Source organism: Aspergillus pseudodeflectus (assembly GCF_044049435.1).
Source record: "Aspergillus pseudodeflectus strain CBS 756.74 chromosome Unknown BJX68scaffold_31, whole genome shotgun sequence".
Classification (NCBI taxonomy): domain Eukaryota; kingdom Fungi; phylum Ascomycota; class Eurotiomycetes; order Eurotiales; family Aspergillaceae; genus Aspergillus; species Aspergillus pseudodeflectus.
This window is the reverse complement of record NW_027263807.1, coordinates 214,149-225,840: the sequence shown is the minus strand read 5'-3', so window position 1 is coordinate 225,840 and position 11,692 is coordinate 214,149. Positions and strand designations below refer to the sequence as shown.

Sequence of the window (11,692 nt, the reverse complement as noted above, 5' to 3'; positions counted from 1 at the left end):
TCGTCCGGGGTCTGATGGACATTGTCTAAGTTCTGCCACTACAACTCATCTTCACTGTCCTCAATCACAAGCATTTCCAGTTACTCGCGAGCCGTTTTCTTCAAAAAAACAGTATGCGATGCTGTCTCCCTAATAGCTCTCCATGTGCCGGGATTTTTGTTGCAGTGCGCTTCCGCCATCCACTGGGCTTCTCGCGTTCGCTGTCGCCTCGAGCTACGCTCGTGTGGTGCGGCGTTCTTATCACGGACCACACTCACTCACGAAGGGGCGATTATATACGGGGACAAGCATGAAGCCTTCAAAGCAAGCAAAGAGTCGTCATAGTATGGCTTACAGTGCGAGAATCTGGCGCTGGAGACAGTAACGGAGATAATCCTCTTCGTTTCATTGTGGAGAATGCAAACATTCTGACTGATAAACAAAAATAGTACTCCTGCTAGCCGCCTTCAATCGCGAAACAGCCGTCAGACGTTGCCAGCAGACCACAAAGAGAGAACTTTCAATGTGTGCTATAAAAAAGAGAGAGATCTGCACCGGCGGTTTATGTGCGCCCGCCATTGGCTGCAACCCTTGACCACTCAAAGCTGCCCGATGAGGCCAAGACCCTCATCACAGGGCCAGCGCCTAGATCACAAAGTGACAGGCCATTCTAAGCCTCTGATTCGTCGCTCAATCCTCCCCCTGCGCAAACAATCGAGCCCTCTTGCCAACCCAGGGTTTTGTAAATCCGTAGCTCGCGAATTAGGATTTGGGACAAGCAAGTCTGAGCCTATCAAATCCTTGTGTGAGTGGGTGATGATCCTGCAGATGGCTGAAGATTGGCGGTTTGTGCGACTCGCAATCCTTGCGTCGCTATATAGAGACGAGATTCGAACGCCCCGAAACGCAGCTACCAATTCTCAAATATCTGCCCTTTGCACGAGCCATCAATACTACACATTTAATAGACTCAAAGAGCGTCTCGATCATTACCTTATGCTACACGGAACATGCGCTCAGCATAAACAAAATATGTCTACAACATATCTATTTTCTCTCGTCGGATCAATCCTCATCACCCGGGCAGCCGCTCAGTTTGGCTACGATGACCCGAATGACATTGAAAGTATAAATGCGGCTGGAGCAGCCGGGCCATCTTCAGGGGGAGGCATGTCGACTGGTGGAATGATTGCGCTCTGCGTCATTGTTGGGGTTGTTGTGATTATTGGATGTACGTGCTCCAACCTCATTTGCTTTAAAAGCTCGTCTCAATGCTAACTGTATCTTGCCCATAGTCAGTTCCGCCGCTCTGTTCTACCTCGCCAAGAAGCGTCAATGGAAAATGCGTGAGAAGATCCGACGTTCTGCCAGGCATGTCGTCCAGGCTGTCAAGACACCTTTGACTCCTCGATTCCCGAGAAGCCAACGACCACACCCTCGCGACAGGGAAAGAATACCCAGAGAAGCTGCCAGAGCGAAGCCACAGCGACTACCAACGGACGTCGAAAAGGACGCTGTCGTCATAAAGGACGATGCATCCAAGGCTCTGGGCACCAAGGCTCGCGGTTGGAGCTCCTACTTCTCCTTTAACCGCTCATGAGTAAATTACTCTTGATCTCGGTTTGGAGCTCTACAGGGATTGAGCTCGCCACTTGTGCCCCTGCGCTAGTCGTGGGGTAAATTTCGTCTACTCGGCTTTTTTTCCTTTGGCATTATGATGAATTAATTGCATGTACTGAGCTAATGTAGTCAACCCTTTTTTACGATTGCCGCTGGTTTGGTCAGGCGTGGAAGGATTTGTTCTAAAATATCATTTGGGCTGATGCATGTGAGATACCAAGGTGATACTTTTGAGATGTTTTTTTATTTTGTATCTTAGAGGTAGCGTTATGATTGATGCATTCAATGTTCCAACATATCTACAATATTCAGTGCACTCGAGTCAGCTTAATGTGTCGCACTTTGAACATTCAACGCCCAAAGTACAACGGGGCCATAAATATAACAGAGAAGTGTAGATACAGATGGACCTGGCGGCCGAAAACCTTCTATTTTACTCGTTAAATCTAGTTGGGCGCCGCCCACTACTTTCTAACCCTAGCCAGAGAGTCAAGCATAAACCTCATCACTGGTAACTAGTTCTAGAAAACAAACAACTCAAACATCCTTTTCATCCAATTCATAAAACTCCACCTCGGCAATCATCGTCCTTGCCGGGATAGTAACGCAAATTGGGAAGCCACCATAGTCCGGATCTTCATTAGGCATCCTCGCACAGATACCACTCCTCGTCTCATCACCATTAAGCACACGGAGCGTCCTTAGCTCGCCCGTCTCTTTATTCGCAACAAGCTTCTCTTCGAACTTCAGTATTCCCGTAAAGGCCGAAGTAGGTGAGAGAGACTTTGCGCGAACCTGGAAGCCCCAGCCGATGAGGAGGAACTTGCCCCCGCCGCGATGGATGACCATTCCCGAGCCGGGACCGGCCTTTCCAAAGACGAAGCAGCGCTCGATTGTGATGGCGAAGTTGGCAAAGGTCTTTGTGATGATCTTTGAAGGGTCTGTGCCGTCGGCGCTGAGGTCGTCAAAATAGAACCCTACGGAGGAGCCTGGGTTCCTGTGCGCTTCGAGGACGATTGCCGAGACGGAATCGAGGAGCGCATAGTGTCTGGTGAAAGGGTTTGTTTCGGGTTCCTGCGTGTCGATGCCAAAGGGGGAGACACCCAGGGCTTGGTAGGAGCCATAGGCGACCCAAATTCGGCGGGCGCCGTACTCGTCGCGGCGTTGTTCCGGAATGAAGAGGGGCTGGTTGCGGTGACGATACTTGGCGCATGAGCTGGAATACTCGTTCAGGTAGACGTCTGGAGAGATGAGGTCGAGGGATGGTGCGAATTTTTGCCAGATGTCGAGTACGTTGGAGGTTCCGCCACCAGAGGGGTAGTCGCCTGGCAGGCCGCCGCCGCCGGCGACGATGGGAAAATCGTTGTCACCGTCCTCGCCGACGTAGTTTTGCCAAACATTTGTGTAGAGGGGGATAGGGTACTCGGCCTTGCCGGCTGATGCGACACGGTTTAGATAATGGGCGTAGTGGTATGCCATGAAGAGCTCGTCCGTGCGCGGTCCCTTTCCAAAGACTTCTGTCCACGATCCTTCCGGCTGGGATTGGGCTTTGAAGTGAGATAGGTTCGATTGAAGGTCAACATGGAGATTATTCCAGTCGTCCGAAAGGAAAGAAATCAGGTCCTTCGGCACAGGTTGTGAGAAGCGCTTTTCGGCTTCTACACTAGCATCGCGAGAGTCGCCTAACAAGCCGGTCTCATTTTCCACCTGTACCATGATGACAGTTGAATGCTCTTCGTCAAACTCCTTGAGGTGGCGCAGGAGCTGAGAAAATGCTCTAGCATCGCTTTCGGAGGCTTCATCGTAGAAAATCGAGAGCACGTCCCCTGTTTCAAGGACTCCGCCAGCCTTGCGCAACTTTGCTCGAGGGAAGCGTTTAGGGTTGGTCTTGACCCATGTTGGAACATAGGTGGAAATTCCATTCTTGAACGAGCCGAACCACAAGAGCACAAGCCGAAGTCCATGTTTGCGGGCTCCAAGAATGACATTGTCGAGCTCCTCAAAAGAAAATTGGCCCTCGACAGGCTCAATCATCTCCCAGGTAACGCATCCAAGTACCGTGTTATAGTGCGTGTCCACCAGTTTCTGCCAGGCTGTATCCATGTATTCGCCTGAGGTGAGCGAGGAGTTTTGGAGCTCCCCGGCGAGCATAAGGAAGGGCCGTCCATTGACAACCAGTTCCTTCCCGCCCTTTGTCTCGCGCAAGTGTGGGATTGGTGTGCTCTCAGAAGACATGGTGGGAACGAGTGCGAAGATAGAATAGAGTAGACTGATGTGTGCACAGCAACAGAGAGTGTTGTTACACCCTTAAATAACGAGCTGAGCGCGTGGTCAAGTCTCCCCCGCCGGAGATGCTGCGCTGTACAAGACTCTGACGCAGTCCCCTTCGGGATTGAACAATCCTCATTGGGCGATACTGCGGTATAGATCTCGAAACCTCCGATTCATCGGCCTACTGGGCCTCGTGCAAAGAGTTGCTTGTCATCGGACCACATTTTGCGGGGAAGCGGAGGAATAGGATGCCAATTGGCTGATATCCCGCAACCTCCGGCTAATTTAATGAGTGACCAATAGCGACCGTTCCGAAGCTTTGGGTTCAGGATGCAGAATCTTGGAAGGTTGGGGTAGCCCCGGAACTCCTCCGTACTGCTACTGCTCTCCACAAGATCGAAGTCTCCCCGGTTTAATGGCCTCGGAAAAGTGGCGCGAATATGAGACACGAAGATTTCTTGACATCTAGCTCGGTAAAAGTAACACCAGGTTGGCATGGGCCCGTTCGTGGGTATAAATCTGGCAAGGTATCCTTGGAAAAGTTGACCACACCTCCTCTATTACCGTGGACTCCAACAGCACAATAAGTCTTCAGAAGCAGCCAAGGCCTTTATCAAATATGGACATCTCCAAAGACACTGGCGAAGGCAAGGACATATCTGCAGAACATGCAGAGTTCCCAACCGGAGCCTCCAGGCCCTTCCAGATCCCAGAAGTCACTTGGTGGAAGCATGCTGGACTGCGAAAGCTCTATATAATGATGCCAATTCTGTTCCTTGGTAAGGGCTGAGATTACCATCAACAAGAATATTCGACGTGCTAAGGGCGGTTTTTCACAGGATCGACAATCAACGGATATGACGGTTCGCTCCTGAATGGGTTGCAAACAATGCCTCCGTGGCGGAACTGTAAGAACCCTTCGACCCGGAACGCACCAAGCTGCATGGCTGACAAGTTCACAGACTTTGGTAGTCCGTCGGGTTCGGATCTGGGCCTCATGACAGCAATTCAGAACATTGGTGCCATCTGCGCTTTGCTTTTCTGTGAGTGATGGATACAAGAATGCTATTTTGCATACTAATCCAGAGCTTCTTGGGATAGCTTCGTATCTCGCCGACTTGCTAGGTCGCCGACTGGGAGTGGTAGTTGGCGTTGTTGTGATCTTCGTGGGTACCATCATTCAGGTCGTCCCGTCAGTAGATCGAGGCATGTTCATGGCTGGTAGATTCTTGGTTGGTTTCGGGTATGTTCTCTGCCGTGTCTGCATCAGAAGGCTCATGGGCTGAGTATCACAGATCAAACCTTAGCCAGGGTTCAGCCCCTCTGCTCGTCACCGAACTAGCCCATCCTCAGCACCGCGGAACATTGACAACCATGTACAACACACTGTGGTATGGAGGATCCATTATTGCGGCCTTTACAGTCATTGGAACAATAAGATACACGTCGGATGCATCATGGAGGATCCCGGTAGCCATGCAAGCCCTCATGCCGTTGATCCAGTTCTTGGGCATCTGGCTGCTACCGGATAGTCCTCGCTGGCTTTGCTCAAAAGGCAGAGATGAAGAGGCTTTCGATATCTTAGTGAGGGTAAGCATGCTCCACCAATCCCGTTCTCGTCAATAATATGTTGAGCAGTCGCAATTGCTAATGAATCGGATATAGTATCACGGTAACGGCGACCGCAATGACCCCTTTTGTGAATGGCAATTCCAAGAGATCAAGAATACAATCAAACTGGAAAAGGAGAATGCAGGTAATAGCTGGGCACTCCTTGTCAAGACGCCCGGGAACCGAAAGCGTCTGCTCCTTATTGCACTTGTGTCTTTCTTCTCTCAATGCTCGGGAAATGGTCTTGTTTCCTATTACATTCATTCAATTCTTACCTCTGTTGGGATCGAATCTTCCAACGATCAGGCAATCATCAATGGCGGACTGCAAATATGGTCCTTCCTCGTTGCAGTCGGATTCTCAGCATTCCTTGTGGATGTTCTGGGACGACGAAAACTTTTCCTGATTGCCGGTGTTGGAATGCTAATCACATTTAGTATCTGGACTGGGTGAGTCGGTTGTCTAGTTCAAGGGCTCTGAGATAGCTAACCTGGTTTTTAACAGATGCTCCGCCGCTTACGCACAGAGCGAAGACTCTGCTGCCGGAAGCGCAGTGATAGCAATGATATTCTTGTTCTACGGAGTGGCCGGATTTGCGTGGCCCGGCCTCACAATCGCTTATTGTGCGGAGATTTTGCCCTTTAATATTCGAGCAAAGGGTCTTGCTGTCAATCTTGCCCTCACCGCGTTGGCATCTGTCTTCAACCAGTACGTGAACCCGATCGGACTCGAGGACCTGCAATGGCGATTCTACTTTGTGTATATCGCAATTCTTGTCATCGAGTGTCTTTGTATTTGGTTTCTTTTCGTGGAAACCAAAGGACCCACCCTGGAAGAAATTGCCGCACTGTTCGACGGGCAGGAAGCAAACTTGTCCAGCTCAGCCGAGATGGGTATGCAGTCGAAGACTATGGATGACGAGAAGCAATAGAGCAGTCAAAGGGCGGATCAAGAGTGTTGTTGTTCCGGCTGCGGTGGACGAAGGATAGATAAGGCATCTTCGGCGAATCTGTCTCGTTCTGCGAGGGAATGGGTGGCAGGAGGGCGAAGATTTTTCTCAATTGGCAGAGCATGTTGAAGCAGAAACTTGACTATCCACTTGTCAACGACGTAGACTCGGTCTGTAGATAGCATACAGGCTTCTTGAAAGGTAAAGAGCCTTGTAATCTATATTATCAATATTAGTATGATCCCTGAGCAAGCTAGAGGTGCAATCATAAGTTCTCAGCTGAGAAAATGGAGAACAAAGGGGTCTCACCATGCTGTTCACATAGGGCCAATACTGTTTCAGCTTCAGAAGCACTTGAAAATTAGATGAAAGCCGCTCTCGAGTGCCTGGCATCTCGTCTGGTTCTCCGAACAACAGGGTGTGAAGCAGCGCCGACGACGAAATCACCGTCATATGGGCAACAATAAAGTATACAGCTTCGCAACCTGGAACCTCATTGGAGAGGCTCAATAGTTCGCTGAAAGCGGTTGCATGAAACTTGCAGCGAGCCGCGAAGAGGGCTTGATTTGAGACCTCATTGTGAGTAGAATCCAAATAATGGAAATATAAGAGGGTAGAATAATGATGATAGCCCAGATGAAGAGCAACAAAGGTCGATCCTAATCCGGTCTTGGCATGGCTGTCGAGGTTGTCTCTCGTGAGTTCCATGTTCGGAGGGAGGCTTTGGGAGAACTCTTGAAATTGGAGGGCCACTTGACGGGTGTATTCCTCCGCTTCCGCGTCAGACAAGTGATTGTTGGCTAGCTGGCGATGTAGCTCCTGTATCTTGCCAAAAATTCGAGCCAGAATCACCATATAACCCCAAAGCCCCGGCTGCCGGTTAGGGGTCAAGATCGCAGACATCCTGGTTCCTGATTTCATCTTCCAAAACTCCATTTCTGACATGGGTAGTGAATGTCGGTTCGTGTCTGGAATCTGGCGCGGCATGTCCAGACCAGCTGAAGACCACTGGTCGATCATATACAAAGACCAGTAGGTTCGAAGCTTTAGTTCTCGCATGATGCTGTCATCTTCTGGATCTGCTTCTGGAAGACGGAGAATCTGAGCCATGCGAAAGGAGATCCCTACAAGCGAATTAATGTTTGATAGAGTTGATAGAGAAGAGGATCTCAAGCTTTTCACTGACCGAAAAACAGCGACTCCCCGCTCGAGTCCCCTTCTATACCACAAAGATTACCTACAAGTGCACTAGCATGGACATTATCCAGTGTCACTTTGTCAATTGTTCTCTTCAAAGCCTCTTTGGCAGTTTGGAAGAAGTCCTTTGCTCGTTCTTGGATGGTATGATCGCTGCTAAGTCGTGCAGCAAAGGCAAGGATACTGCAGAGTACTGCCTCGGGCAATAGGCTGGCTTGTACTCGCGTCCTCAAGGTTGCAGGGTGGAAAAGGGTGTGGGGCTTGTCGTGGATGAGTCGCAGGTAGATGTCAACAAGTTCATCCCGGAGTTCATCATTTACCTCCTTCGATGTGTTCATTCCAGTAACAGCTGGAGCGAGGAACTTTTGGCGATTCAGACTCGAACTGGTCAAAAGGGAGCAATTCTGGCCTTTGTGAGCGCACATTACACAGGCGGAGTTCGGCGTAGGTCCTGTCCGGCATTTTCTCTTCGCTGCCCGGCATTGACTGCATGATTTGGCCACTTTCATGGTCTTTCGTGATCAGATCATACATTTGTGTTTGCCGTTTGAGTGGAGAAGTTGTGTTAAGACGAGCGTCTGCTAAGCAATGTTCAAATACTATCCCAATACCAGTCCCGAGGTGAGGTTGTAGACCATGGCAATGTAGACTTTTGTCGTAATTGTACGCGTTGCCATAAAGCGTGGAAGAGCCCAAGTGAGGACCCAGAGGTGAGGAAGAAGGCGAGAATGGCAAGTAATGAATGGGTTGGAGAACGAATAGTCGTGACACGTGACTGCTCAAATGTTCGAAGTACTGGACGTAAATTTTCTGGAATTAATCCTTCATAGTTCAAGAGAGAACCAAAAGACGAAACCTACAAGAATAAAATATATCAAGTGAGCCGCCTGGTTGAGCAAGAACTAGGTGTTTCTTAGATTTAGTCGTTATGCGTTGATTTCCTGTGCTCATGCGCCTCCTCATATTCGATGCAAATGCAACCAACCATATGTACAGTCCATGACGAAAGAAAAAAAACCACTATCTACCATGATAAGCCATAGACAAACTACTTGCACCAAAGAAGATTTCGGGCTCCCACCTCGTCCCTCGCATGTTCAGTGCTCCGTACTCGATGAGGATGAGCATCAATAATTCTCCGCGAGCGTTCCAAAACTCGGCACTTCGTCGCCGCACCGAAAACTAGGACTATACGCCTTGTTGGGCATGTACCCGTTCTGCCAACCGGTCTTGTAACTCCACTGCGGGGCGAACTCTGCATGCCAGGTCCAGTAGAACCAGCCCATTGCGGTTTCAAAGGCGCTCATCTGGGCCTCCGCATAGGTTTGCAGAAAGGTCTTGTAGTCGTCCGAGTAGTCGGATGGGTCCGCGTTTGCGGATCGGCAGCTGCAGGAAGGTGCAGAGTCAGCCGTGGGGCAGTACTGTGTGTCATCGTTGGACTCGTAGGTGCCTTCCCAGCGAGTACCACGACCAATGTTGTTGAGGTTTTCCGCGCAGTCAGTGTCGGCTTGGGACCATTCACCGCAGATTGTTGGGCCCCATCTGTATTGTCCATTAGTACAAGAAGAGAAGCAAGTAGTCCACAGTCCAGGTGAGAACGTACCCTGCAGATGTAGTGTTGATTTCTCCAATCATGGCGTGCCAGTCGTTGCAGACCAGATTGACTTTTGCGGTGTGGTTGAGGACAATCTGGGCGGTGTTGAAGATGGTGTACTGGTGAGTGTCGAGGAGAAGTTCCGAGGGACCGCTCTTCAACATCGACTTCCACTTGCTGAGGTTGAGAAACCCATCGTGGAACGCAACCCAGGCACTGATCCCATTCTTCTGGACTAGTTCGGTTGCCGTTGTGGTCCAGTTGAGGACCTTTTCAATGTCCAAGGAGAGCATGTATGGCTCGTTGGCCAGGCCGTATATGGCGACAACGTTTTTGTATCGGTCTTGAGAAAAGAATTTGGAAACCTTGTCGTGAAAGTCGAGAGAGCGCTGGGCATTTGCGTCGCCATCATCCCCATTCAGCCAGTTAATGCTACCCTGTTTCCCACTATGATTGAAGCCGTTCTGACTGCCTGGGAGACCGTGTGGGTCAAGCTTTACGCGGAGCCCATATTTGCGGCAGTACTCGATGGCGCGGAGAAGGTACCGCCAGGAAATCTTGGGCACATACGGCTCGCCCTCAATGGGGCTAACTGCCCAGTAGGAGAATGGGATTCGAACATGATCAAGTCCAGCATCACGGATGTCAGCAAAGTCCTGTTCGGTGATGAATGTGGCGTAGTGCTTTTCGATCGTTTCAGCTGCTGAATCGCCTAGTTGTTGACTCAACGTATATTCGTCGAGCACATCATCCGAATAACCTCGAAACAAAGAAGGTGTAATCCACGGCTCTAGTGATAACCAGCCTCCAATGTTTACGCCGCGAATCGGCTGCGTCCCATATGGAAACGGCTTGTTGAGCGGCGGTACATTGTCGTTGGCGCGAGCAGAGTCGTCCCAGGTCGAGTTCAGGCCCATGACAGACAGTCCACCGACAGTCTCACTTGTGTATGTTAGATTAAAGTCCGTCGTGTCGTACCATGTCCATGGGTCGAGGACCGTGCCTCGGGCAGATTCCTAAACGAGTCAACACGTGAACAAAATGAGTTTCGAAAAGAGTCAACGCACCGGAATACTGTCGCGACTTATCCCATCCAGATCGGAGTTGGACGAGTCACTCGACTCGGTGGATGAATCTGACGAGCCGCCGCCGTCATCATTCTTCGATACGACAACAGCGACGACGATGATTACAATGACGAGAACAACGGCAATGGCTCCACCAATCCACCACCACTTCTTTCGCTTCCAGAACGGAGGGCGCGCATCTGGATCATCGCTCTGCTTCTCCCACGTCTGCTCCGTCGGCGGTCCTCTACCACCACCACCTCCTCCTCCACGGAGCCTGACTTCCATTTCTGGACTCCTCCCTTCCTCTAGATAGGCGCCCGATACAATGCGGCCCTTGGATTGACCGCGGGGAACATGGTCAGGGAACGGTTCGAGTGTACGCGACTGTTCTGCGACAACCGGCCGCTTGCGCCGTCTCTTTCTTTCAGCTTTCGCATCCTTTTCGGCCTGACGTTGCTGCCGGCGGTCTTCCTCTTCATACTGTTCTCTAAGCCTGGCTAATGCATCGGCTTTAAGTAACCCCGCACTGCTATTTGACGACTCGGTACTCTGGTGCTTGGAAGTTGTTGCAGTGTGCTTTTCCCGTTCGCGCTCCCGTTTTCGCCGGCGATGTTTCCGCGCTGCCTCTTCCGCTTCCTCATCTTCCAAGCCTCGACTTCGCTCTGCATCCCTGGCCCGATGCGCACGTGGTGCAGGACTAGAATCCTCCTCCGTCCTCCGTCGTCTGTGGCCGCCATCCCGGTCGCGAGTCCGCTCTCGTTTTCGAGGAGATGCACTGGGCGAGGCTGTTGCTCTGGGCCGTTGTCTTCGTCCCTCCGTATCGGAGCGGTATCTTCGCGAATCCTCCGCAGAGCGATCGTACACATTCACATCCCTTCGATGGTCCCCACCGTAATCATCATAAGAATCGTAGGCTCGTGAGCCAGCACGTGCGCGGCGGTAGCCCTCTCGATAGTGACGGTCGCGTGGGCTGTCTCCGAAGTCTTCGTCGTCGTCGTCATCATAGTCGTCTTCATAGTATCTTCGGCGAGATTGAACGCGGGAACGATTCCGTTCACGGTCGCGACCGTAGCGGTCCCGACTTCGGGATTGACTGGGCATGCAATGCTGTTGTCGGAGGATTCGTGAGGAATTCGTGGTCGAATTAGGGGCTGCAATGCGGTCGCTCCCCTGCTAAAATTGATACAGGATAGTCAAGGGACATTGGAGCTTGAGGAGAAACCTCAGGGGTAAACAGGCATAAAAAATTGACGTCGTTCACCCACAGTGTTTGCCAAGTTGTCGACAAGCGCAGCCAAGAAGTTGAAGTTGTGTTTTGTGTCTTGATTTGAGGCGGCTGCCTGGTTGTTGCTGTATTGCCTAATCGGGGAAAGCGCGGCACGTGTCTAGCTTCATCAGTCT

At 50.9% G+C, this 11,692-nt stretch overlaps 6 protein-coding genes across 6 annotated transcripts; 3 read left to right on the top strand and 3 right to left on the bottom strand.

The window, feature by feature from the left end:
• Window positions 1-9: 9 nt before the first annotated feature.
• Window positions 10-479, top strand: BJX68DRAFT_240512 (uncharacterized protein). The gene has a single exon (XM_071040691.1). The coding sequence runs from the start codon at window positions 143-145 to the stop codon at window positions 362-364; it is 222 nt and encodes a 73-aa protein (XP_070897375.1). The 5' UTR covers window positions 10-142; the 3' UTR covers window positions 365-479.
• A 532-nt stretch (window positions 480-1,011) lies between these two features.
• Window positions 1,012-1,579, top strand: BJX68DRAFT_268505 (uncharacterized protein; the record flags this gene model as incomplete). Its single annotated transcript, XM_071046108.1, has 2 exons — window positions 1,012-1,210; window positions 1,275-1,579. 2 exons carry the CDS (start codon window positions 1,012-1,014, stop codon window positions 1,577-1,579), a joined length of 504 nt encoding a protein of 167 aa, XP_070897374.1.
• Window positions 1,580-2,136: 557 nt separating this feature from the next.
• BJX68DRAFT_277021 (putative beta-galactosidase) lies at window positions 2,137-4,083 on the bottom strand (the record flags this gene model as incomplete). Its single annotated transcript, XM_071048255.1, has 1 exon — window positions 2,137-4,083. The coding sequence occupies exon 1, from the start codon at window positions 3,832-3,834 to the stop codon at window positions 2,137-2,139; it is 1,698 nt and encodes a 565-aa protein (XP_070897373.1). The 5' UTR covers window positions 3,835-4,083.
• A 231-nt stretch (window positions 4,084-4,314) lies between these two features.
• BJX68DRAFT_277019 (general substrate transporter) lies at window positions 4,315-6,421 on the top strand. Its single transcript, XM_071048254.1, has 7 exons — window positions 4,315-4,649; window positions 4,710-4,778; window positions 4,833-4,913; window positions 4,972-5,113; window positions 5,166-5,460; window positions 5,536-5,930; window positions 5,986-6,421. Exons 1-7 carry the CDS (start codon window positions 4,490-4,492, stop codon window positions 6,410-6,412), a joined length of 1,569 nt encoding a protein of 522 aa, XP_070897372.1. The 5' UTR covers window positions 4,315-4,489; the 3' UTR covers window positions 6,413-6,421.
• On the bottom strand, window positions 6,421-8,325 carry BJX68DRAFT_277015 (Zn(II)2Cys6 transcription factor). The gene is made up of 3 exons (XM_071048253.1): window positions 7,617-8,325; window positions 6,740-7,554; window positions 6,421-6,648 (listed from the first exon to the last, which is right to left on the bottom strand). Exons 1-3 carry the CDS (start codon window positions 8,134-8,136, stop codon window positions 6,430-6,432), a joined length of 1,554 nt encoding a protein of 517 aa, XP_070897371.1. The 5' UTR covers window positions 8,137-8,325; the 3' UTR covers window positions 6,421-6,429.
• A 224-nt stretch (window positions 8,326-8,549) lies between these two features.
• On the bottom strand, window positions 8,550-11,582 carry exg2 (putative exo-beta-1,3-glucanase). Its single transcript, XM_071040690.1, has 3 exons — window positions 10,289-11,582; window positions 9,231-10,237; window positions 8,550-9,169 (listed from the first exon to the last, which is right to left on the bottom strand). Exons 1-3 carry the CDS (start codon window positions 11,390-11,392, stop codon window positions 8,755-8,757), a joined length of 2,526 nt encoding a protein of 841 aa, XP_070897370.1. The 5' UTR covers window positions 11,393-11,582; the 3' UTR covers window positions 8,550-8,754.
• Between the last annotated feature and the right edge of the window lie 110 nt (window positions 11,583-11,692).